Raw genomic sequence first — 25,253 nt, forward strand, 5'->3', positions numbered from 1 at the left:
TTGCTGGTGCTGTGTAACTTAGCAGTTACTCAATGAGGGCATGTTACGTCATGATGGCAATTCCGGATTGCGATGTTCGATTTCGAGCAAAGGCAAGATATTTCTTTGTGCCCAAATGCGTTTTGTTTTGAATCCTTAAATCTTGGGAATGCATTGAGACATAACGTTAATTTGGTTCTCTGGAATTAGCTCAAGGATGCTTGATTGATCATACTGAGCCGTGTAGGGACAAATCAGGCCTAAATCCTTGGCTTGGGGCAACGGAACTGCCGCCAAACGGGTCCGGAGCCTGGTCTTTGCCCCCCGGACAGTCCCACTTAACCCGGTACTCGCTCGGTCTACTCCGGTCGGCAAAAATGGGGAACGGCCTGGGTACTCTTCCATTCTCATTGTGTCGACTCGCCCGGCTGGGCAGCTGATACTCCGAGCGCGCGCTCGCGCGCCTAGTCAGTCTGATGTTGAGACGCCGAGTCGAGTCGCGCCTCTGACTTAGGTACTAGGATATCCTGACTTGGTCTAGATACCTAGACGGTCGATGAAGATAGTCACTTCGAAAATTGTTCATTTTTCACGTGAAAGGAATAGCAAACTTGGGATAGAGGGAATTCGTGGTATTGTTCTATCAAGATCCATGTCCCGTATGGGGGAACCGGTTATATCTCTTCAAGTCCGCCCCCCTTGAATTTGCAGATGTAAAAAAAGAAGAAAAAAAGCTGAGCGTAGGTGTCGACCCAATCCTTGGAGTGTGGCAGCCCGTAAGACGATGGCTTGCTCCCCATGTTTCCGCCAACCCGCCGTCGTTATCCTAACCCCAGCCAGGCGCGAGAGCCATTGGCGCCCCCCTCCATCTCCCCTTTTGAGCGGGAACAAAGGCAACCTCCTCAAGCTCCCCCCCTCTCCTCTCAGCTGGGCTCGCAAAAGCCATCTCTACTCGCGGCACCTGCCATCATCCCCCAAGGTCCGTCTCTGTCGACACCTTATCGCCCAGCGACAGCTTGCAAAAAGGGAAGGGAAGAAACACACAGGAGACGTGACCTTTGTTTTATGTTTCTCGCCCTTATTGCGTGCCGTTAAAAGAAATTGAAGAGAAAAATGTTGGTCAAACCCAAGGAAAACCCCCATCAGGGTCCCCCCCAGTGTGGGGTGACCCCATGAAGATTCCATCCAAACTCCGTTGCGCCATTTGGTATATCCGTTCATGGCATCCATAGATGTTGAAAAAAAAATCGCTTCATCCGTAACAGTCAAATTCGTCTGTTCTTCGTCGGGATCAAAATCGCACGTTCGCTTATCGCTTATCGCAAGCACACAAGAGTCCACTGATAGGTAGCAGCAAAGTGTGCTTTACATGCGCGAGGGCTGGTTGAGGACGTTGAAACCCATGGGGCCGACGGGCACCGTCCTCTTGGTCTCGATGCCGTGCTCGAGGTCGTAGCGGTAGGTGGGCGGGTTTCCGACCTCGCGGAGGGCCTTCTTGACTCTTGAGCGGAGAGAGCGGCGTTCCTTGACGGCGGGTACTGGTGCTACTGTCACGGCGGGGTCTTTTTCGAAGGATTCCTTTTCAAAGGAGCAGATTGTCGAGGTCTCGGAGAAGGTGGAGGGTGCGTATGTTGCTTTGGCCATGTTTGCGGTTTGAGGGGTTCGGATGGTGGTTGTGTGATAAATCGTGATTTTGGTGGTGGTGTTGATCGTCAGTAGATGGCGATGGTGGTGAGTGTGGTGATGGATGGCTTCTTGTAGTTTTGTTGGTGTTGATAGCGTTTGATTGATGGACGATTGGTAGAAAAGGCTGATTGTTGCTGACGCAGGCCAAGATGAAGAATTGGTAGGCTGGGCGTTGGCATGCTCTTTATAACTATGTTTTCCAAAACGAAGCGATGCACCGCCTCCAATGCCATGGCACGCAATGTCACTGTATCCTGCATCCATCCTGTACCTACCTAGTGTGCCTACACTAACGTGTATCAAAGTATCCTACGGAGTACTCGTAGGACTCATCTATTCCAAGCAAAAGCCGGCGGCGTGGTTTGGGGGCCCCAAAAACGGGCGCAGAAACCTGAACAAGCATCTTCCCCCCTTTCCTCGTCCCAACCCAAGCCATCCCATCCCATCGCACACACACACACACGCACTCGGACACACGCAACTTGCACACGCAGGACTGCGTACACGCATCCTCCAAAGATTCCGTCACTGGGAGAATTACCCCCCTTCCCTGGTCCTTCCTGGTCCTATCCCAAGGCATCCAACCAGGCCCCCGGAACAGATCAAGGTCGGGTATCCACACCATTGCGTCGCCCATAACCAACAATCGGGCTTGCGTGGGCGTGTGACGGGAAGCTTATTGAGCTTAACCTCTTTTGCCCCCTCCCTTACGCCGTCATATTCACACTTATCATACCACAGTATTCACTGGGAGTTCTTGGAAGAACTAAACCCCAAGAGGTAAGTAAGACTACCCAGAGGGATTCCTGTACAGGCAAGACATTACGCCGGTTCGCGTCAGTTTGTCAATGCGTCAAACTGCCCCCCCTCAAACCTCTCCTCAATTACCAGCACGAGCGGTAGCCTTGAAGCTTACTCTCTCCCTGCGTGAGCACGACGCTGTACGTAGTAAGTAATAGCTTGCCAGTTGCCTGGCAAGCCTGGCACCGAGCAGTTTGGCAGTGTCACTCTAAATTCTCCTTGTTCCGATAAACTTCGGCCATGAGTCACTTGGCGCAAGGCTCAACCCTGACAATGCGTCCGCCTACATCCGGATCTTGCTGCTTCGCCATCCTACATTTCACTCTCGCATGGATCGCAAGGACATCACGGCGTGCCTGGGCAAAGTCCCTTACGGGCGGTAGGGCGGCAAGGCGGCAAATGAAAATCCAATTCAATGCGAGCAAAGAGGAAAAGAGAAAAAAAATTCTCAATTCATCCCATCATCGCCAAAAAACTGACAAGCTGCGATGGAAAAGTTTCTTTCTTTTCTAATTATTGCGAAACCAATGCCACTTTGGCATCTTGGCGAACCCTCCTCTCAAACTCAGCCCCAAGCCATCGGCGACGCACTATCTTGACCCAATTTGACTGAGGCTTTCCTGCGCGCACTTTGTCGTGGAAATTCACCCGTGTACGACAATTCGCTTTCGTACTAGGCTTTACACTGCAATTGCTGTGGATACCATACCGAATAGACTCATCAACTCATACCACATTAGACTCAGAGTGACTACGCAACGCAATCACCTTACGACGTCAATATCATGCTTAATTAACCTACTTGGAAATACGCATACATTCAGACATTGAGATCTTCCCCCCGGTCCCGTGGTAGCGGGTTCCACGGACCACGTAAGGCAAGGTATTGGGGACGGATACAGCAGATCAACGGCCAACGCGGCCGTTCGGTTCCCGGCACCGCTACCAACCAAAAAATAAGCGTCAGAGCCCCTGCCTCCAGGGCTACGCAAACCAACAGGCACCAACAACACCACAGCAACTCTAGCGTAGGAATTTATCCGCCGTAGGACAAATAGGACTCGTAACGTTTGTAAGACGGCAAGATAGACCACCGGTCGGCTGTGGAGACCTACCTCGTCGATACCTCACAGTATACCTTACGTAGCAGACAGTCTCAGACCTCTCTCTCATCGCGGTGGGAAACCTGAGATCTCGCCGCCGGTGAGATTTTTCCCTGCGTCGTGAGTCACTCTCCCATCGCGCCCGCCATTGTTACAAAAAGACAACGACACAAAACAACAGATATCTGGCGTTTAATCTGCCCTGGCTAGGAATGATTTCTCCACTGCGCGGTACCAGTTGTGAGACACCGTTTCTATATACCTTGGTGATGGGTACCCACGATAGTTACCTCGACTTGATTTTCGGCGAGCCAGGAGCGTCCGAACGGTTAATTGATTTGATCAGCAGTAATACGGGCGAAACCCGTGACGTTCCCTCTACGAATACCTCCACTGCCGGCTGGTGCCCCCAGGACTGATATCCCCCAGGGGGGCCCAGATCAGCCCTAATGTGGAACGCTGCATTACGGCGAAAGGGACTTTGGGGCTCCGGTGACTCCTCGCCTGACAGGCTTACCAGTCACCGCAACCCAAACGAGTTCGACAGTTCTCGCATCATGTCACAGCCTACCCAGCGGTACGTATACAGGCAGAGACTCCACCAAGTATCTATAGACCGTGAGAAAAAAAAGTCCTGCATTCCACGCGGAATCCATAGTAATCACTCCGTCCTCCATCCCCGTAAACCCAGCAAAAAGACCCTCCAACGAAGAAAACTTCTCGCTCGAGACGGATAGACATACGTGTACCTAGCCCCGATGTGAATCTCCTATGCCGGGTGGTAGCCCCCACCAAATTCCTTTCCAAAAGATGAACACCCATGTCGGTAATCATCCACTTGAAGCAGTCGTCGTCACACACGCGGCTCTGTTCAAGAATCCTCATCTAACATACTCTAAGAAAAAAGCTTATTCTCCCACAAGATCTCTCCGAGTTCCTTGGCAGGCCAAGGCCCCTTCATACCCGCTTGGCTTTCCCGGACGAGAGCCGTCTTGCCCTGCATTGGAATCTGCCTATGAAAATGAAACCTCGTAGCCTCCTCCGTAACGACGTACCACACCGCAAGGTACCATCGGGTTAGGCTACCATTATGCTTCGACGTCGGGATATAGCCGGCCGGGACACTCCATCCTCAGGCTTCCATGGCTTCTGCCTAACTTAAGTGGCACCTATCTTTGCCCTGACTTTGCTAAAGTTGTCAAGTCTCCAAGTGGCGGGCCTAATGAGATTCATAACACGAAGGGGCTCAAAGAACGAAATGTTCAAACCTCGTGAAAGCGTGTGTGTGTGTGTGTGCATGTCAAGTCCTGCAACCTACCTACGTAGACTACCTGGCACGCAGCCCACAGAAATCGACCAGAGGAAGCGTTCGAGCTTCCACAGACTTCCTTGTACCCTGAAAAGTATCACCAGGACACACGCCTTCTTCCAGAAATTATTCGCATCTCGAGCCCCGTGATAAAGCCAGACGTTTCTCTGGTTGACTCCATGTGTCTTTATACGAGCAAGAGAATTCGGAGCTTGGTTTGGGCGGTTGTCAGGTCCTGAACCACCCCTCACCTCCCATGTCTACATTTCTAGCATATATCTATGCCACCAGAAGATGAGTGCTCACAGGAAAACGGAAACTGACACCAGGCTTCCGTGTAATGACAAACTTCCTGATCGTTCCCTCGAGCTATCTGTGAGCGGTGGGTAGGTTGGCCAATCTCTGAGTACAACACCCAAACATCACAAGAATTCGAAAGTCCCAATAAAGCACAGTGAGAAAGATGACAAATAAGGGGGCCGACAGAGGGACTCAGTAAAATACTCGACCAATATGGGTCGTGACCGCGAGGTTCACTGCCCCTTTTCGTGATTCACTGCCGTCCGAGACAGCTGTACTAAAGAGTTTCACTCCTTCTTCTCACTCTTCTCTCCATAAATCCCTTTACTGCAATATGTATTACAATTAATGGGAATAGAGGGGTATAGCAGCAAATGAATCTGGTCTGGAAGTCTTCGGACCAAGCTTTTGTAGAGTCATCATGCATTCATAAGTATCCAATGTATCCTATTCCAGGTATAAACCCTCAAGAGACCTGCCCCCCCTCCCCTCCCTCCATCACACCGGTATCCTGCTCAACCTCTTCCCCAGTAGGCTTCTCCCTCCCAGCCTCAGGCTCGACCTCCTCCCCCTCGTCCTCCTCCGCCGCAGGACGCCACACATCCCCCCTCAACAACGTACACGCAGCATCCAGCATATCCCGGTGCTCGCACCCAATCTTCTCGCAAAACGTAGACGCGACGCTCATCGTCAGACCGGGAAGCACACTAGGATCCCCGGCCTCCCACCGCCGCATCTCGTCAAAGGTATCGTCCAGAAGCAGCCTCGCGTGGTGCCGCCCGTCTTCGTCGCCTTCACCCTCGCCAGCTACGACCTTGCTATACAGAAAGAAAACGCCGTGGCGGATGGTGTTCTCCGCCATACACACCCCCATCTCGATAATCTCGGGCCGGCTCAGCCCGTTTGTCGTGGGAGCCCTGTACCTCCGGTACCCCTGACTAGCGAGGTGCGCGAGGACTACTATGCCCGCGAGGTCCTGCGTAGAGAGGTCATTGCGGACGTGGGCGATTTGACGGAACCGCACATCCTGGCGGTTGGACTCGTGGACCTCCCTCAAAGCCAGATGCCAGCCGTCGGGAGGGGGCGCGTCGTGGAGTATAATCTCCTGATGGATGAGAGACTTCACACAAGAATCCCGGCGGGGGACGACGTCGTCTCTGTACCGTATTGAGTGCGTCTCCAGGTCCGCAATCGCCGAGCACTGCCAGAGGGCTCTCTTTAGGTTGGCGCGGATGGTGTCCGCCTTATTCGCGTCCTGGAGCCCGTACTCTTCCCAAAAGGCGAGGTATGAGCCGTGGACGATCTGCTCAATGTGTCGGTGCCGCGTCTCTAGCTCTCGGATGGTATCAAATGTGTCTTTTGGCAGCACCTCGCGCTCGCGGGTGTCGGAGGCGAGGATGTGGTTGCGTGGTGCGCAGGGGTACCGGGCGGTGTTGACTCTTGTTACGGTGTGCTGGTAGCTGTCCAGCAGGGCGCGGTTGGTCTTGCAGGTTGCTCGGAGGGCTTGGATCTGGGCAAAGTCTGCGTGCTCTGCTACGAGGAGGAGAAGGTGGCCGGGTAAGAGTGACGACATTGTTATCCAAGGTTTAGATGGGAGTAAGGTATTGTAGGTGAATGTTGGAGTAGAGGTTTTACTAAACGCAGTTGGATGAACAAGGAGGTTTTGGATCAACCTCGATCGGCCTGCGATTGCCCTCTGGGATATGTGGTTGTGAGGAGAGGTAGCAGGAAGTAAGCCAGTGTCGTTCTTGGAACTTCTGACTCCTTAGTTGCTCCTGCTGCTCTACGCTGTACTGACAACCTCGACCGTTCTAGTGTTCAAGCTTGCACCAGAGTTTGTGAATAGTAGATATGCGAGGGCAAACGCAATAAATTGAAGTAGAAGTGATTCGAATGCAATAATTTGTAAGATTCGAGTTCGTGATGCGGTGACGTGTGTAGATTGGAGGCCAGTCGCGTATAAGTAGGCAGGGCTCAGAGCGTTCTGAATCACTCCGCTCTTTGAAAATTGAGATTCGGATGAGATGTTTGACGAAAGCAGTGATTCACTATTCACAGCAAATAATCCAAAGATTATGAATCTGAAATTTGGGTAGTTGAGATGAGATATGGAAAAGAGACCAAGCAACAGAGATATAGCATCGCAAGTACACCTCAAGTGCGCACCCGGCTGTCCTTCGACGACGTCGCGATCGGCCATCCAGGTTCTCACTTGACGACACAGGCCGCACTCCGCCCCAGATTTCGTCCATGTCCCAAAAATGGTGTCAGCGATCATCAAAGAGGGCAAATTCTAGTATCAGTGCGGCATTTTGATTTCACGGAATGGACCCAGTTTAGAGAAAAGGTGCAGTGTAACCCGGTTGGTCTGGCCAAGCTATATGAGGCGCATCGTGACAGTTGCGCAAAGAGGGGCACAGCTAAGCCCCTCCACTCTCTTCCGACCACAATCCAACCCTGCCCCTCAGTGACGGCTCTTGATAAAGATAGCAAGTCTGGACTCAAAGAAGACAATTGGGCAGGAGCAGTCCTGAGGAACGAAGATAACAGCACCGGCATCCTTATACCTTAGACGACCTTTGATGATAGACGGAATCCTAATCAAACTCGAAGCGGGAAAAGTGTTGACTAGGAAGTCGGCTCCAACCCGCGACCTTACAGAAGAGAAGCTGGCCGATATGGTTTTCATGTAGGCTCGTGATCTTATGATAATTAAGTCCACAGGAGGAGCAGCATCTTGTCGGCCTGTTGCCAAATGAACTCATGGTTTGTGAGCACACAAGGACAGGACACAAGCTGACAGCGAGCCATTTGCGTGTATATACGACCGCACAAGGAGGCGATGCCAGGTTACCAGTGTCGCCCTAGCATCTTCAACCATACTACTCGTACACGTCCCTCATCATTACGGAACTTGCGCCGCGCTTCGTTCAACCTTCAGGCTCTGGCGAGAGCCCATGTCGTCGCCTTGAGTGCTCGCCGCCGAGAGCGCACGAGTTCAACCGATCACCAACGCCAAAAATATGCAATGTCCAGCACTGGGGTACCCACCACCAGTTCGAACTCCCGTGGTTCCCTAATGCCCGCTTCGAATCGCCCACGATGATGCCATGTGGTGGAAGTCGAGCAAATGTAGAAATAAAAGTTGAGTGACTCAAGAGAGCTAGTTGTTTTTCTGGCTGTTGGCAGACCGTTCCTTCATCTCCACCTTCTTCTGCCCAAGGTCAATGATCCTGGGTACCAACTTCTTCTGGCTGTCAAGCTCGATGACATCGTCGCCTCCACCTATGCTCACACTATTTACCAAGATGTTGGGAACTGTCTTCCGGCCAGTCTTCTCGCCGAGGAAGGCCTGCAGCTGAGGGCCAAGAGGATGCTTATCCAGTTCGACAACGTACGGTGTAGGTTCGATCGAGTACTTTTCGAGCAACAATGCCTTGGCCTTCTTCGAGTACGGGCAGTAAGACTTGGAAAAGATGATGACTTGGTCTGGTTAGCCGGCAATCGTTTCACGAGTCTTGACGTCGACATACCTGGTGACTTCTTCAAGATGGAGTTCAACTCAACCTCGACAGCATGTTCCTCATCGCTCTCGTCCTTCTTCTTCTCCTCCTCTTCAGTCTCGGAGACTTCTTTGCCATTCGCCGCCTTTTCCTTCTTCTTTTGTCCAGCAGCAGAGTTGCCCTTTCCGACGACGTCGCTAGGCGCATCAGGCTTCAGTGGTGATTTCTTGTTGGCAAGTTCCTTGGCCTTGTCTTCGGCGGCCTTTAGGCGTCCTTGCATATCCTTGGCGAGCTTCTCGTCGTCAGCGTCAACGTCGCCATCGGCATCTTTGTCAACAGGCACGTGGCCAGCGGCCTTGGGCTTATTCCCTTCCAGCACCGCTTGGCCCGGCGGTTGTTTATGTTTCAACCCATTGACCGTCTTGTGGTAGAAATCTTGGATGGTCCGCTCGTCTTTGACTTCGTTCGCTCGCAGGGAAGATGTGTAAAACAAGACGAAAACGACACCAATCAGCACACCCACAAGGAGGGTGCGCAACTGCCTTTGCGAAGGCATCTCGAATATTTTGTGTCGCGAAACGGCCGACGCTTGCAAGGGTATTTGAATGCGACGTGAGAAGCAGATTCGAGAAGTCGGTACTGAGAGTCGCAAACACGTTGATGCCGAGCGGCAGGATGGTACGACAGGCGGTGCGTCCCTCGTAAGGCTTTGTCGGTGAATGCCACGGTGGCAAGGAGTCGACAGCGGTGGGATCAAAATCGAGGAATGGCTGTCGATGTGAGGCTCCCTTTTGTGTAACGATGCAGAAGCCCAAGCGTATCGGAGCTTCCCCAGCAATTGGGCGCTTTGAACAGGACGTTTCGAAGCCGGCTAGCGATGGGAGGATGGACCAGAGGAAGTTCCCCAATCACGGCGCAGGGAGTGCGAAGGCTCGTTGGTGATCGCAAGCAAAGGTGTAGTGCTAGTCAATTGTCGGGTGTCGAAAAAAGGGGTGCGTGGTTGTAGGCGTCGCGCGCGCTATCGTGAAGTCGAGAAGTGTCAAAAGGGGATGATGGAGACGGTAGGTGAGCTACCTATGGTAAGTAGGTAGGAGTGGGATCGACAATTTGGCTCCCGTGACTAACCACTGCAAGTGCGCTGGCAGGATGGCAGGTTGGAACAGACGGGGTCCCTAAGTAAAAGGTACACGATGCACTGTAGGATGAAGCGAGTAAGAGCCAGGTCGTCAATACCTCGGAAATGCTGCTTTGCTGGCGACTTCTCATCCTGGGGGAAGAGCTGAGGTGCGCCAATCCCCGAAGCCAAACCGCGACGGAAAATACCCGGGCCACTTGAGCACGCCAAGATCAAAGTACCTCGAACCCCGTACTCCGTAGCTGCACATCACCATCGGAGAGCCAGCTTCGGTGGAGGTCCGGCTTTATGCACCAATCAGTGGGTCCAAGAAATACCGTCTTTAACGATGATCCACACTGTACATGACGCCTCTCAAGGCAGCTTCAAAACAGTATATTTCTATGCATCTATACGGCTCGGGTGATCGTCACCCTGATGGATCGCGGGGCCGTTCTCCGTGCGCAAAGGAAACATGACGGGACGGCTTGACTCGATTCGAAACAAAAACACATCTCATCTTTCCCTCGCCGGAGCCTCAGTGTACAAATCACAGTGACAGGTTGTCAATCGTCAATCTACTCAATTATTCCGCGGCTGCGTCAAGACGATAAACCTACCAGGTGCCAAGTACTCCAAGGTCATCAGCATGCCGTCATAACGAAAGGGAGACATCTCGAACCGCCAACGTTTCTTTAGCCGCTTCAGACTGAGCACCTGCTGGCGAGACGATTCTTGTCTCCGAGAGACTTGAGCAGCCCGCTTTTACAGTGTTGCTCGATGCTAACAGGGATATGGGAGCGCTGCTGACACGGTTTCGCCAACAGATCGCCCATGCTTACCAGCTTTCCCTGCAACAGATGGAGAACTTCATCCCCATACCTGACGCAATCACCGACAATCGCATCTCAGTGTCCAATTCTTCTCAGACAAGTCCAGCAGGTTTTTCGCCTCAGCCAACGATCAACATCAAGCAAGGCACCTTGGAAAATCAAGACAAGCGTCCATTATAGGCGAAAAGTGGTATTATTCTACATTCTAAAAATATCGCCAGCCCTGTCATCAATTGCTATCGTCGCGCGTCCCGCCGATCCCGCAGCGGGTTTAGGTTCTTCATCTCATCATTCCGTGCACGCACAAACTACTAGGCAGCTGGGTCAACAGCCGCCAAGATCATAGCTGTCAAAAGCCCAACTCATGCCAAATCTAAATACAAGCATTCGGAAACACGCCATCTCCATCACGCTCTCTCTCAAATCTCGCGCTGAAATCTGTTATGCTTGACAACAGCGTGAGCTCGCAGCAACCGCATCGCAGAGTCGGCATGCCGGCTGTCGACGATATCCGCGACCGACCTCACGCGGCTCTGCCCTCGACCCATCGCCGCCAGCTTAGCTCGGTCAGGTAACGTCTGTCGCTCGCGGACCGAGTTCGTCCTCACTCCCCGTAGTTGCTGTGAGTCGTCGGAGTCTGAGTCGATGTGATCTGATGCTGCATCATTGTGCTTTGGAGACGGAGGAGGCGTCAACGTCGACTCAACGTAGGGTGACGGTGATGATGGTTTTTCCGTGGCAATGAGATTTTGGAATAGTGGTACGATGTCTCTAAAGGTCTTCATCGCTTCGGGTTCGGGCTCGACTGGCTCGACTTTCTTGTTTAACTTTGCGTGCTGGTGGCTCAAGTGAGCGTGTGTTGCGGCGCGTTCTCTGTGGCGTTGGAGGTGAGAGTGAAGCGACGACGGTGCAGCCTGTGCTTGCGAAGAGAGAAGCAGCAGAATTCCAAAGAGGGCAGTGGGCTGCATTATCGTAGGCGGGTTCGCGTGGCGTGTTTAAATTCTGGGCTCGATCTCGAGGTGGCTGGCTGGTTGGGCTTGATGAATTCCAGAGCTGAGGTTGGTAAACTCGCGTTCCCTTTGCAGTGTTTTGTATATTTTGGCTGTATCGAGAGGTCTAGAACGGAACTGGAGGGCGCCGACGGTTTATATCCCAGACTCAACGGTTTTTTCTGCTACCAGACAAATGACGCAGAAAAAAAAACACCACAAACGTCATCTAACGGTGTCCAAAATTGGGACAATCACGCCGGCGTCAAACGATGAAAAACCCGCCTTCGATCGGAATGCGGTCCTCCTCCGTCTCGGTGTGTGCCTCCCACCTAGGTCAGAACGATTCAGACCCTGTGATGCTTCAAGCCCGGTGTAACCTGTAAGCCGTGGGGCGCGAGAGCCCCCTTCCAGGGTCCGTCTGAGTCAACCACCCAACCCCTTCCTTCACAACACCACACATAACACCACGGCTGTCATTAATGACCTCTTCAAAATGCCTGGAACCCCCGGAGCCAAGAGAATCGTACAACACCAGTGCTTCATTCAGTCTTAGGGATTGCCATACCGACTTTTCCATAGGATGCGGAGACTTCGATCGTCAGGCTATGCCCAAATTTCATGTACGAGTCTGGTTCAAGGGTTATCCACAGTAGACAATTGTCACGTCCATCAAACGACACATCATATCTAGATGAATCACGGGAAAACTTCAAGACTTGCCCAATTTATCATCTGCTGCTTGTCAGCTTCTTTTGCTTCTCTTGGGTTGGTTTTGTCTGCCGAAGGGTAATAAAAGGAGAAAGGGCACAGCAGAAGAGGGGAAAAGTGTCATCTGCAGCGATTAGATAAGAAACTTGCCTATTCAGGCCATCACCTCAACGCTGACTGGGCACGCTCGAATTCCCTCACCTCCTCGCCTGTCAACAAAGCCTTGCCCTCCTTCTCCTGCTCCTCGCGCCCTTTCGTTTCACTTCTCCCCTCCATCTTCTTCCTCCTCTTACCCATCCATCCTTTTCTTTCTTTTTAGAAAGTTTTCACTTTTTTCTGACTCTGTTTGCCCAGGCTCAGGGTCCTTCCGAGACATCTCCTCTCTTTCAGACCGATGTAAGTCACTCTCTCCTGCCTCCCAGCCCCCCGCAGACATTCCACTTACACACTTTTGCCAACCCAGACGGCAGACCTGCCACCCCCTTCCCACCCCTCTTCTGCACGAAGAGAACACGAACCCTCACCACCATCTGGAATTCTCAAACAAACGCACACCGCCGAGACCTGTCAACCGTCAGCAAATCTTTTCAGGTCTGGACCCTGTATCGTTGATCACCCGGGACGCAAACTACCCGGTCTCTCCACCTACGCACGACCGAAACGGGCCACAACCGTCGAGAAAAGGGAAAAGCCGAACCAACAACGAGTCAACAGGAAACGAAACACCACAATGTCTCATTCCACCAGCGAAGAAGACCCTTCCATCTTCCCCCTCACCGGCGGCTGCGCCTGCGGCAATATCCGATACTCCCTCAATGCCCCGCCCATGGTCGTCCACTGCTGCCACTGCACCTCCTGCCAGCGTGAGACCGGCACCGCCTTCGCCCTCAACGCCGTCGTCGAGGGAGACGAGGTGACCCTCCTCCCCAGCAAGCCCTCGTCCGCCTCATCGCCGCTGCAGCCGCTGGCGTCGTTTCCGGAGTCTGCCTTTGATGATTGGACTCCCAGGCAGCAGCAGCAGCAGCAGCAGCAGTCCAGGCCCGCCAACGATGTCCACGGGACGAGCGAGAACAAGGGCAAGGGCGGTGATGATACTGGCGATGCCGGCAAACGCCGCGCCCAGGCAGATATCCCTGCACCCGTGATCCTCCCCGTCCCCGCCGACTCGGGCGCCCCTCAGCACATTGCTCGCTGTCCCATATGTCTCACGCCCGTCTGGAGCAACTACGACGGCACAGGTCCCCTGATGAAATTCCTCCGCGTCGGCACCCTCGACTCGCCTGTGCTGCTGGGCGGTCCGGATGTCTACATCTTCATGCGCAGTAAGCTGCCGTTCGTCGAGGTTGCCGACGATGGTAAGCCTCGCTTTGACGAGTTCTATCCCACCAAGGAAGGCGTTTGGGGTCCCCAAGGCCTTGCTCGTCGGGAAAAGCTACTCGTTCAGATTAGAGAGTGGAGGAAGGAGAATGGGCTAGATGGGTAGTGAATAGCAGTGAAAAGTGAGCGGTAATTCAGAAGTGGCATGTTTTGCTTGATTGATTGTTGGAATTTACTCTTGTCTCTTGGTTGCATCCCTGTCTTTTCTTTCATGCCGTATGTTTCCTTCTTCCTATACTCCAGTCTTTTTCACCAGAGAGGGGTCACCGGCCGTATGGGTCCCAGGGCCGACACTAGACCAGCTCGAGGTGCCGGTCCAAGTTTCTTGCTTCCTATTCAGACTAGACCTCAGTATTATGTACTATCTGGAGGAAGGGGTCGGCGATTTAACCTTGACACAAAGGCAGTTGGATCAAAGGGAGTAAAATGTGAAACTTTCTCATATACCTAGCTTTAGGACTGACCGGTTCCCTGGGTCCGTCTAGACAGCTTTTTTCGCGGTCCAGGCCTGGGAATGTCTTAGGTTACTGCCAAGGTCGAAGCAAAGATCCAGGCTCGGGCCCAGGCTCCCATTCCAGGGTTCAAATTCTACAGCGTTGGGTATCAGATGACCGCTATGCTCCCTTGAAGATGTGCTGTTTTGCGATGTTTGCCCGAGTTCTGTGATGAAGGATTTCGGAGGTGAACTGAACTTGCACAAGTCCTTTGGCGAGGAGGATAAGGTCCGGAGGATCGGTGATCGAGCTTCAGTTCTCGGGAGTAGCCGTTGATGGAACTTCCCGGGCAGAGGGTGAATATCTGGAGTTTGTTGGGGCTAACGACATGGAAATAGGAAGACTCATGGCCTAGAGCTCCTAAGGAAAGGTAGCTTAAAAGCTGGTACGAGGCAAGAGTTCGCCACGAGTCCCGAACGTGTCATCGACTTCATGACGTGGTCAGGCCGCTACTATGTACCCGGGCTCACACTCCCTTTTAGACGGTAGTCTTGACTGAGTTGATCCCCATTTCATGATCGTCAGGAGCAGCATGTATTCATCTACCGGAGTCGACAGAAGCCTGGTCATCACATATTTTGTTTTCGGATATGAGGATCGCTAGCTTGATGTACTATTATGTGTCCATGAATAGGTGAATAATGAGAACCTCTTCGCTTCGTCTAGAGAAATTTAGCCGGGAAGGTGACGCCAATGAAAGGTATATGGCGTTGGCCATACCTTCCTTCCCATGAAAGCGTGCCTACCCGCTACCCTGATTCCAGCCACCTCCCACCTTTCATCCGATCACTTCAACTCCCCACCCGGCCTGAATACACACCAGAGAAAATACCCATATAGGTCCCGTCATTTCCATTCCCGGCACCAGCACAGCAGGCGCCCTCTAGGTCGGGGGTCAGGTCAAACTGTGGCGTGGGTGGTGGAGTGGTTCAACGGTCACCAAATTATTCACGCCAACCAGCCTTACTCGACGACAGGCTTAGCGAGTTCGGATCCCAGCACGAGCACCAAGAGATGTAGCCCCCAAATCGGTACCGGCGGGGTGAACTCTTTTGCTTCCTGTTGTGAATTGAAATCAGAATTTAATGGCGGGTGTAATTGTCGTAGCAGGATCTTGTCTATTTGATTCTCATATATCCATCTCCCAAGGGAGTTCTATGCCATTGCGGGAATCGTCAATCGGCTGAGACCTTTCAAGCCGCCTGCATTATCAATATGTGCAAAATGGGAGACTAAGTCTGCAAGACATACATAGGATCGATTACCCGGAGCAGCCGGATCCACCTGCCAATGTCGCAGCTCTAAACCATGTTTTTTGAGATAAGAATATATATTTATGAGACTGATCTTCTGCCACGTTCTTCAGATGCAAAAGTACCGTGCGAGAATTCTAAGAGCAGACAATGCCTTTAAATGGTCATCAATGGTACCCAGATACCCCTTGCCATTTGCAGGTGACTTAAGAAGCGGCATGATATAACTCCATGCAGTCTTGATTCATAACATAGCTGACCTTAACGAACCGTTCAAAGGGGTCTGCGTATTGATTCAGATTGAGCGAGATGGAGTCGGCCATCATGATTGAACTGATAAAGGTTGCTTATATACCGCCAGGGTTTATGCTTCATCTGGCTCAAATATGTACGAACAACGCTAAATATATGTACGTCATGAAAGTAAACGATATTTACGCAGTCTCCATCTCGAAGAAAAGGCTCTCCGACGACTATGAGACGAGCTGATGTCAACATAAACAATCTTCCTCCCACACTATTCCTGGGTATCCCGTCATCAACATGGAAAGACGCCCTCTTAGATACTCTTGAAGGTATCCAAGCTAGACAGGGCGGTACCGGGATACGCGAACAGGGTGTTGGAAGGGCAACTAGAGCCGAGGGCCTGGTTGTTCATCCTGTAATTTATTAGTAAATGTCATGATAAGTAAACGTGAAAGAAGGGAATCTCACCATGCGGGCTCCCAGTAGTAGAGGCCTTTTCCGTTGCTGACACCGGCAACAACCTCGGCAACCTTCTTCAGGAAGGTGGTCTGGCCAGCAGCGGAGAAGGGGATGCTCTTGAGATCGCTCGGGAAGGCGTAGGCGGGGCTGGGGCAGCTCGTGGGCCAGTTGGTCTCGGCGACGACAATCTCCTTGCCCCATTTGGAGGCCAAGTTGGACAAGCTCGACTTGAGCGCGGCAAGGGTGGCGCCGGATCCGTAAAAGGGGTAGTAGGAGACGCCCATCATGTCAAAGTCGGTGGTCTTGAGCACGTTCTGGGCAAAGAGGCTGGTGTACCAGTTGGCCTGGAGGTTCGAGTCCCAGCCGTTGTCGAGGTGGATCATGATCTTGGGCTTGGGGCTCAGGGTCGAGTCCTTGATGCCGTAGGCGGCCGAGTTGAGGAGCTTGGCGACGTTGTACCAGTTGGACGTCTTGCCCGTGTTGAAGAGCAGGCCCGCGCGGATCTCGTTTCCGATGGAGATGATGGCGGGCGGGACGCCGGCCTTTTGGAAGGCGTTGCTGACGTCCATGGTGTAGTTGTAGAGCCTCCAGCTGAGGTTCTCGATATCAGAGGGCCATCCGGACGGGATGGCCTGCTTGGTCGGGTCGGCCCAGGTGTCGCTGAAGTGCAGGGTGAGGTAGACGGAGAGGCCGGCGGCCTTTGCGCGCTTGGCGAGGGCGAGGTTGTAGTCGAGGTTGTAGTCGCCGTTGGACGGGTTCACCCAGACGCGCTGGCGGACCGAGTTGACGCCGGCGTTCTTGAAGATGGTCTCGAGAGCTTGGGAGGTGCCGGCACTGCTCTTGTACTTGATGCCGGCCTTCTCCTCGATGGTCGTCGAGGACCAGTCGACACCCTTGTAGGTCAAGGCGGCGTTGGCCGTGGAGAGGGCGAGGAGGAAGACGGAGGCGAGGAGGCCAAGGCGGCGTTGGCCGTGGAGAGGGCGAGGAGGAAGACGGAGGCGAGGGAGGCAAGCATTTTGGGCGACGACGATCGATCGACGATGACGATGGGGCTATTATCGGAACTCTCTGATCAAAGAGAGTGGAAAGAAAGGGAGACAGCAAAGGCCCCTCTCAGCGTAAAGAAGAAGACTGACAAAGAACGAGTGAAGCTTCCCTCTCTTTCTCTCCTTCTTCGTGAAATTCCTGCTCCCAAGCGTGGTATATACTCCTTCCTCCACCTCTCTCTTCTTGGTGTCCCCTTTCCGGAGCATCAGCTAGACAGACCCGTCCCGTCCCTTCGTCTAATTGACGGGATCCTACGAACCCATCTCTTGGAAAATCCCCGCTTCAATAGTCACCGGAAGCAAATACTCACCAGCAATCAGCAGACGACACCAGACGAAATGTAACCCTGGTATAGCCTCCCCCGGTCACAACACCCGTCAGACTAACAAGACGAAGAGGAGCCGACAGGCATGCGTCTGCTTCATCCATATTGCCCAGCCCATCCTCTGTACTACACTACAGTATTCGGCTACGGCAGAGAAGGGACGAACCGCTTCTGTTTGCTTACCAAACACTGCCAAAGCCAACTGCCAGCCCGGCCAGCCACAGCCAACAAGAAGCAGCCCAGCCCGGCTTTCGACTAGACTTTACTCGATTTACTCGTCCTTCCCAGTTGGCTGTGGAGAGCTTGACGTTTCATCGCGCGACTCCTTGGTCAGGGAAGAATTGGCGACTCCTCCAATCATGGCCTATTTTCCCCACCCTTTTTTGCCCATTCTGTCAACTTGGCTCAACTTGGCGAACCTTTTGCGAGGTTTGGCCCCCCCTTTCGTTTGTTGCTGGGAGTCTGGGACTCTGGGAGGGCAGCAAGCGAGCTGCGCCCCTCAACTCTCTGGCGTAGCGGGCACTCAGGTGATCCAGCCGCCCTCTTCGGCGTCAATAAGCCCGCTCTTTTCAATATAAGTGCCGTCTACCACTCCGGAAAGTCGTCAGCCAAAAGTGCGGGTCATAAGAGAAGGCCCGAGCTGGTCGGAGGAGTGGCTTGCGTACCCGAGATGACAGGTTGAACAGGTTCATCCCTGGTCTGTTTCAGTTTCCGAGATCGCCCTTTGAAAGAGGAAGAGAGAAAAGGAAGAGAACGAAACATTGTGTGTTCGGAAGCCGTTGGCGCGAGCTTTGCCTCACACGTGGTACCCTTTTCCCAAGGTTTACACTAGAATCGATGGCGGCTATCGCTGCTTTCCGGCTAGAACGGAAGAGCCTTCTTTATTTTGGTTTTTCGTGCTGACATTTTGACAGGGGGGATGTTGAAATAAGCTTGGTCCGGAGCCATGATCCGAACACCTGCAACTTATCCCCGAGCGCAGCTTTAGCGAATGTCCATCCTCATGTCCGACTTATCAAATTCTCCGGGCTTATCGAGAACGCGGAGAAGGGCAATTATCTGCCTCAGAATTCATTGATTGTCGAAACGCAATCAATCGGAATATGATCAAATATTCATCCTTACCATCACTTCAGACCAACATTCGACGCACCCTATGAATATTCAGATATCCAATAGCGAAAGTTAGAGTGTGATGTGTTGATCGGAATACCATCCGAGTTGAGATGACAGCCGTCGGCGCTTACTTCTTCTTTGACCAAGCTGGGGTGGTGCAACTTCGTCACGAGGGCAGCAATTTCTACTACTACATTACCCCGGGAAACGGAACTCGGCTCGCTTCGTCGCTGCAGCCCATCCCGCACCATGTGTCACTGTGTGACTGTGACCTCGCTGCCTCTTTTCGAATATTTGCCGTGGATCGTGATGTCTATCGGCAGGTCAGCTACGTGCAGCCAGCCGCAAAAAAACAGATTAGCAGTGGCCCGTGGGGCTCCAGCGATGAGATGCGCGCCAATGATGCATCGTCAAATTGCCCCAGTACAAAACCACTAGCCCCGGATTCCGGCTCTTTTCGAGAATAGATTCGTGGAAACTTCATGATCCTGGGGCGGCTGGCTGGCTGTCACTTTGTTAAAGTTTTCTTTCGTCTTTACCCCACGATTGTTACCCCACTAGATGATGTCTTTCTCTTTCTCAACCTGCAGTTCATCGAAGATGCGGGATGATGTCGGCAGTGAAACCGGTTTGCTTGTGACAACTGGTTCTATGGAAGCTTCTCGATGCCGTGGTAGTTGTTGTCAAGGCCACTAGATCAATAGACGAACCTAGCCTAGTGAATTGACAACTGTCAAGGCAGTTCTCTATGGACATTGGATTCTTCCGAGTAGCATCTCGTCCACACGGTGGCTCTGGGGGAAAGGGGCCGGGTAAACAAATAGGCGACCTTCCCAATACGACCAGCCTCCGGATCCCGCCTTCTCAGTATGAGAAAGGAGAGTCGGGATGCTGAGGCGTGAAATGAGCGAGGGACAACTCTGCCTTGGCATACTCGATTGAGACACTCACTGCCGGCGGGATCTCGGGTTACTGGGAAGGATTAAGGCTAAGATTTGGGAAGCCCCTCAAGAGAAACCGATAACCCAGACTTGGCTTGATCTCAGCAAGCTCGCTGTTGATAAACCTGACGTTGACTGTAAGCTTTTACAGCGTTAGCGAATAACTTCGCAAGCTGTCAGGAATGCTGCTGAACTATCAAAGCCTTTTGACCAAGGTTTTCGCGCACGCGGTCTTTCAAGACCAAGAACAGGACACTCGAACTAAAACGCTTACATCTAGCTAACTGATTTTCAACTCTCGCGATATTATATCCTTACCTGAACACAGAATACGAGTCGTCCACTGATAATCCCAGAACCTGCTCTCTCATTGTTCCAGCTCAATCCACGTGGTAGTACTCGAGTTTTACGAACAGAACACTCAAATCGGACGTTGCCCAGCCCCATGGCGAATCCGTTCATCGAATCCTGACACCACGGTCATCCCTCCTGCCGGATCCAAAAGCCCGAGCCGCCCTCTTCACTGACGTCTCAAGGATGATGAATGTCTCTTGATCACGGTTTTCCAAATACACGTGGCCATGCAGATTCACGAACAGGACACTCAAAACGGAACTACTTTACCAAAGTACCTAACAATGACTGAACTTGTTTGGCCACTCATCAATTCTCTTACATGAGGTTGTCCCTAACCCCCGGAAATCCAAAGTACGAGTCGTCCACTGACGTTCCAAGCTTGTGTAAACTCTAAAACCAAGACAACAAACGTTGGAACCACTGCCGAGCGAACATCGCTATTTGATACAAACCCAACCCCGGGGTTCTGGGTTCTACTCACAGCCCACTGTCAAAGTTAACCTTCCTGTGCCCGTCGTAACAAGACCGAACAAACGTTGGAACCACTGCCGAGCGAACATCGCTATTTGATACAAACCCAACCCCGGGGTTCTGGGTTCTACTCACAGCCCACTGTCAAAGTTAACCTTCCTGTGCCCGTCGTAACAAGACCGAAATATCATCCGGCACTTGAAATCTACACACGCCTGCCGGGAGTATCAAGTCGCAGGGACGGGAGTCAACATTTCTTGAATACGTAAACTACTCTCCAACAGAACGAGCTCGGCATAGAAACCTCCTTCATTCCCGAAACATACCCCACGACCATCGCTATGCGCCGCAAGTCAAGCCCAGCCACGACAGATCTGCGTTCCTTCCCGCAGGTCATATGGCTCCATCCCACTCTATGCCGAAGGACCACGGAGCCCAAATTGACCACCGACTCCGATAACCCGATGGCCCCCGTTGCCCGCTTGAACTGCTTGGCCGCTCGCGACCTACTACAGCCGCAAGCAACTATCCAACCGCCTCCGGGGGTAACCCCCACATATCCTTTATTCGCCGCACCGCAAACCCCGTCCTCCGGTCCTCCGAGTCAAGCAATGCCGGAGGCGTCGTCATCTCCACTTCCCAACGGTAGTTTCACGCGGAGAGAAACCTCCTGTGTTTTGACTCTTGCCTCCATTCCCCTACTATCCCCGTTCTCCGCCTCTCCTGCGGCGCTCCGCGGCCCCGACAACAAGTCAACGTCCTTGAAGCCCCCATTCTCCCGCTCTTCCTTCCCGGTCGAGCGTATCGAAGCGGGGAGGCTTCCCCGATGATCCCCTTCTTTGTCCAAAAACGGAAAGTATACTATTTATATACACTTACCCAGGATTCAAGTTGGTTAGAAGACTAATTTTCAACCGGTGCCTGTCATATGTAAAGCACCTGTCAACCTCCATCAACTTTCCCTCCCAACTTTCCCTTCATTCGGCTCCCACATGCTTCTGCTTCACTCCTTCCCAGAGTGGTGTACACCAAAAAGCCCTCATCTCAACTCCAAGCGAGAGTCTAGACCTCGCTTCTACTAGAATCCTAGCTAGGGAACCTCGGCAACATACGCCCGACAGACAGGGCACAACGGTCGAGAGAAGCCTAGAGGGGGCAAGAAACGCAGATCGGCCCAGATCTACCGTAACCAAAAAGCTAAGAAGCCTAGAGGGGGCAAGAAACGCAGATCGGCCCAGATCTACCGTAACCAAAAAGCTAAGATGGAACAGCCCCTAAGAAAAGGAAAAGACGGATCTTGGTTCAGTAAGCCTCAATATCAGCGGTAAGACCTGCCTCAACAACACTCTACTGGAAGAGCTTGCGGCAAAAGAGAGACAACCTTGGAAAGGTGCGGCACAGGACCGGCCGGCCGGCAGACGTCAATCACATGGCGCGCATGAACGTTGGCTTGGCCGCCCCTCGGCATCGCCAAAAAGAGGACGTATCGGGAGAACTCGTCCGAACTGAGCAAACAACGCCCTCTAACTACCGGTAAGCAGCTGTCAAATCTTATATGCGAGCAGATGGCATGTCTGGCTAGGCAAGCACATGGCCGGGACATTCCAACGTCTGTTCGTCTCTTTTCAGGGATGGTCCCTCGTCACAGGGAAAACTTGTCCGGCCTTGTTTTCGTTTTTCAAGAAAAAAGTCCAATCCGTGATGTCATCAAATTCATATGCTGGAAATGTGTCAAAAATATGCTCTGCCTGAGCTGTCCTGGCTGTAGAACCCCGCTATCAGCCGTTATATGATACCCGAGAAACACCGTAACCATCCATTTCCGCGAAAATGCTCAACCATAGTCCCTCATAATTTCCTTACCCATATGTGTTATAATGATGATAAATCCCCGTCTCGCCCTTTCCTCTGAACGGCGTGTGGGCCGCAAGGAGAGAGGTAAGGTCGAAACAAAAGTGACCCGTCCATGCGTAATGCCTTCTGTCCAGAGGTTACCCAGCCGCAGCCTTGCCACATGAAACTCCTAATATCCGTGACTCCTACCATTCCATTCTTATGTGAAATTCTCATGCCGTCAAGATCGGCCGATCTAAGCATTCGCCAATCTGGAGTTTGCGTAATCCCATACGTCGAGTGTGTCTGCGTAATAGCCAGCTGTTGCGCTTACACCGCGTTCGCCGGGATCGTGATGCCTGTCACCGGGATCTGCTGTGCTTTTTGAAAAACACCAGTCAGGATTTCGATGTGGTTCACAAAGGACTCGGCAGTCATGTTGTGGCCCTTTTCCGCCTTGCTTTCCTCGGTAACCCAGTCTGAACCCCAGACTTCTGGTGGAATGATGGTGTTCTTGTAGAGAGCAATCCGCACGGGCCACTCAAGGTGCTCCCACCAGGGACTTGTGGCTTCAAACTGGGAGACAATACCCATGACTTCTCTCCGAGCAACACCATCTAGCCACCAAACTGCTGACTCGAATCCTTTCAGCAGCGCGAAGAAGCAAGCAAGAATCGTCAGGGCGCGAGGTCGACGCTCTTCTAGCAATTCAATAAAGCGCTTTGACACGGTGGCGGGAAAAGCGAGGGCGGCGCCGCGATGAGGCAATTTGTGTGCCCAGTTGAGAACGGCGATAGCATGCTGGTACGATTGCCTAGTTGACATAGCCATAAGAGTGTCTTCGGTTTGAAGCTCCTCGTCCAAGTTGTCGAGCAACTTTCCAAAGAAAGAGGTGGGCGAGGTCGCATCGAGATCCAGCTGGAGGACGGGTTGAGAGTCGATGATGGGAATGACAACGCCGCTATTACGAATCCAAGGCCAGGATGTTGCCACGACCGTTTTGACACCCTGGAAAGCGTGGAACCAAGAAAGTGGTAGAGAATAGGCGCTTGAAGGGTCGCTCGGGTCGGCTTCGTCGCGGATAAAGATTCGTGTAGCTGTTGACTGGAAAGCAATCAGAGCTGCTGTGAGGAAGAGAGACTCGGCGTTGGCCTCAGTAATGCCGTTTTGCAAAGTTGTGCAATATGCCGCTAGCGAAGATGCCATGTACGAATGAGATGCTCTGATGAGTGCCCTGTCGTCCGGATTGAAGGAGCGCAGGTGTAATGCAGCCACGGCAAGCATAGCATCCGCCAGGTAGGTGGCACCGCCGAAGGCCAGCCTCGGAACCGTGTTTGTCCAGATATCCTGCGTGGCGGGCGTGTTCACCACTAGCGTACGGGAGGTCATGGAAGTGAATTGGTGCATCAACCGTAACTCGAGAAGTCGATTATTGGGTGTCGTTGTAGCAGATACGGCAGCAGTAGAAGGAGTGGTGTAGAGCGGTGAGCAGTTCATGGCAGGTGGTGAGCCAGAAAAAGAGGGCGTCTTTGCCCGGTGTGCTGATGGGGATGGTGCTGTGGATGACGCTCTGTCAATGGGAGACTGTGACGATTGGGTATTCGAGGGTGTGAGGGCGGTGAGGAGTTCGTCGAACATATCGGGGTTCTCGAAGTCGCACGGCACGCCGTGCTTGAGGCAGTTGCCGCACCTCGGGTGAACTTCATCGCACTATTAGAGTGCCAATGTCAGCGAACAGAGGCATACTTGGTAAAGGCGACCGGAAGCCAAGTCTGTAAAGGGGCGACAGTACCTTGATCTTGCGCGACTTGCAACGCTTGCAGCCGGCTCTCGACTTTTTGTGTGATCTCCTCGGAGGCATGTTGGCGGCAGGTGAGGATATTGATGATCGGGTGCCAAAGCAGTGATCAGGTCGGCGGGGTCCCACTCTATAAGGTGAGCGTGGGTTGGTCTTCACGTGTCGTCAACGGGGGGGTCAATGTTGACGTCGACGTCTGTGTTTCGTGGGGGCTCAAATATGGCAGGCCGAGGAGCATGACAGAGATGCAATCTTGTTGACGTGATGCAGGTGTTGAAGAAAGCTGGGGGCGGGGTTGTCTTTCAGGTGTTGACAGACGCCAAGGGCAGTTGAATGAGGCAGTTTGGAAAGGTGGGAAGAAAAGAAATGAAGTGAATGATGGTGTCGAAGTTTCGGGGTAGACTGGCTAAGTTGTAGTTGTGGAGATTGACGATTCGGGGTTCGAGGGACCGGGGGCCCGGGGATGTGCGTGTTGCGTTTGCGCTGTTGTGGGCCCAAGTGCTGGTCCTTTCTCTTTATGGAGCCGTCAACTCCGTACGGATAATCAAAAATCAACAAAACAATAAGACCAGAAAGGGAATCCGTATCGCAAGAGCAAGAGAGCAACTTGTTATGAGAAGACCAGCGGACGGACCAGACCCGAAGCTTGGACCAAAGTACCGGCAGTGCTGTGTGCAAGTGCCTTTTGTGAGGTTTAAGCAGTTGAGGCGAATAATAGAAGGAGGCTACCTAGAAGGTAGGGTTTGAGTCGAAGCAAGGAAGAGCAATCAAGGTAAGGTTGGGAGAAGTCGAGTTGAACGCCGGGCGGGTTGTAACATCCAGGTTGGTGCAGTCAAAGGTGACGAGGTGTGTCAATATCGGCGTCGGGGGAGGCCAGGGGTCGAGGGAACGGTGTCAAAGTCACAAGTTTTGATTCTTTCTTTCTTGTCTGAAGAATGAAAAGACGTTTTCCCCCCTTCCTCTTTAGCGTTGAACGGTTATGTTGTGGTTGCCCGCTGATTGCTGTGCTGTCGTAGGGCAGAATGGAAGGAGAAGGAGGCGCAAGGGGGAGGGGGGGGGAATGGCCCGGATGGGGAGCAAGGAGCAGGTGCAGGAGTCACTGACATTTGCGGCCGTGGGCCGTGGGCTTCGGGCTGCGGGCTGTGCAGCCTGCCCTCCACACTGACCGAATCGAGTTGCGGCGAATTGTCAACTCAGACCCCACAGTA

General features: G+C 52.7%; 6 protein-coding genes across 6 annotated transcripts; 1 reads left to right on the forward strand and 5 right to left on the reverse strand.

The window, feature by feature from the left end:
* Window positions 1-1,344: 1,344 nt before the first annotated feature.
* On the reverse strand, window positions 1,345-6,751 carry HER10_EVM0012955 (uncharacterized protein; the record flags this gene model as incomplete). The annotated part of the gene is made up of 2 exons (XM_035482329.1): window positions 1,345-1,733; window positions 5,683-6,751. The coding sequence occupies 2 exons, from the start codon at window positions 6,749-6,751 to the stop codon at window positions 1,345-1,347; spliced, it is 1,458 nt and encodes a 485-aa protein (XP_035331087.1).
* A 1,590-nt stretch (window positions 6,752-8,341) lies between these two features.
* HER10_EVM0011767 (glutaredoxin) lies at window positions 8,342-9,237 on the reverse strand (the record flags this gene model as incomplete). Its single annotated transcript, XM_035481188.1, has 2 exons — window positions 8,342-8,661; window positions 8,712-9,237. 2 exons carry the CDS (start codon window positions 9,235-9,237, stop codon window positions 8,342-8,344), a joined length of 846 nt encoding a protein of 281 aa, XP_035331016.1.
* Window positions 9,238-10,738: 1,501 nt separating this feature from the next.
* On the reverse strand, window positions 10,739-11,726 carry HER10_EVM0010827 (uncharacterized protein). Its single transcript, XM_035480275.1, has one exon. It carries the CDS (start codon window positions 11,594-11,596, stop codon window positions 11,048-11,050), a length of 549 nt encoding a protein of 182 aa, XP_035330963.1. The 5' UTR covers window positions 11,597-11,726; the 3' UTR covers window positions 10,739-11,047.
* A 1,208-nt stretch (window positions 11,727-12,934) lies between these two features.
* Window positions 12,935-13,811, forward strand: HER10_EVM0009306 (glutathione-dependent formaldehyde-activating; the record flags this gene model as incomplete). The annotated part of the gene is made up of 1 exon (XM_035478796.1): window positions 12,935-13,811. The coding sequence occupies exon 1, from the start codon at window positions 13,059-13,061 to the stop codon at window positions 13,809-13,811; it is 753 nt and encodes a 250-aa protein (XP_035330890.1). The 5' UTR covers window positions 12,935-13,058.
* Window positions 13,812-16,011: 2,200 nt separating this feature from the next.
* On the reverse strand, window positions 16,012-17,172 carry HER10_EVM0005939 (arabinogalactan endo-1,4-beta-galactosidase; the record flags this gene model as incomplete). The annotated part of the gene is made up of 3 exons (XM_035475540.1): window positions 16,012-16,111; window positions 16,167-17,050; window positions 17,152-17,172. 3 exons carry the CDS (start codon window positions 17,170-17,172, stop codon window positions 16,012-16,014), a joined length of 1,005 nt encoding a protein of 334 aa, XP_035330699.1.
* A 4,964-nt stretch (window positions 17,173-22,136) lies between these two features.
* Window positions 22,137-24,969, reverse strand: HER10_EVM0011601 (uncharacterized protein). Its single transcript, XM_035481029.1, has 2 exons — window positions 24,040-24,969; window positions 22,137-23,957 (listed from the first exon to the last, which is right to left on the reverse strand). Exons 1-2 carry the CDS (start codon window positions 24,106-24,108, stop codon window positions 22,578-22,580), a joined length of 1,449 nt encoding a protein of 482 aa, XP_035331011.1. The 5' UTR covers window positions 24,109-24,969; the 3' UTR covers window positions 22,137-22,577.
* Between the last annotated feature and the right edge of the window lie 284 nt (window positions 24,970-25,253).

This window comes from Colletotrichum scovillei (assembly GCF_011075155.1).
Source record: "Colletotrichum scovillei strain TJNH1 chromosome Unknown Contig00008, whole genome shotgun sequence".
Classification (NCBI taxonomy): Eukaryota; Fungi; Ascomycota; class Sordariomycetes; order Glomerellales; family Glomerellaceae; genus Colletotrichum; species Colletotrichum scovillei.

Coding starts and splice junctions, on each gene's coding strand:
- HER10_EVM0010827 (XM_035480275.1), bottom strand. CDS start 11,596: ATGCAGCCCACTGCCCTCTTTGGAATTCTGCTGCTTCTCTCTTCGCAA.
- HER10_EVM0011601 (XM_035481029.1), bottom strand. CDS start 24,108: ATGCCTCCGAGGAGATCACACAAAAAGTCGAGAGCCGGCTGCAAGCGT. Junction 23,958..24,039: donor GCAAGTCGCGCAAGATCAAG/GTACTGTCGCCC, acceptor GCACTCTAATAG/TGCGATGAAGTTCACCCGAG.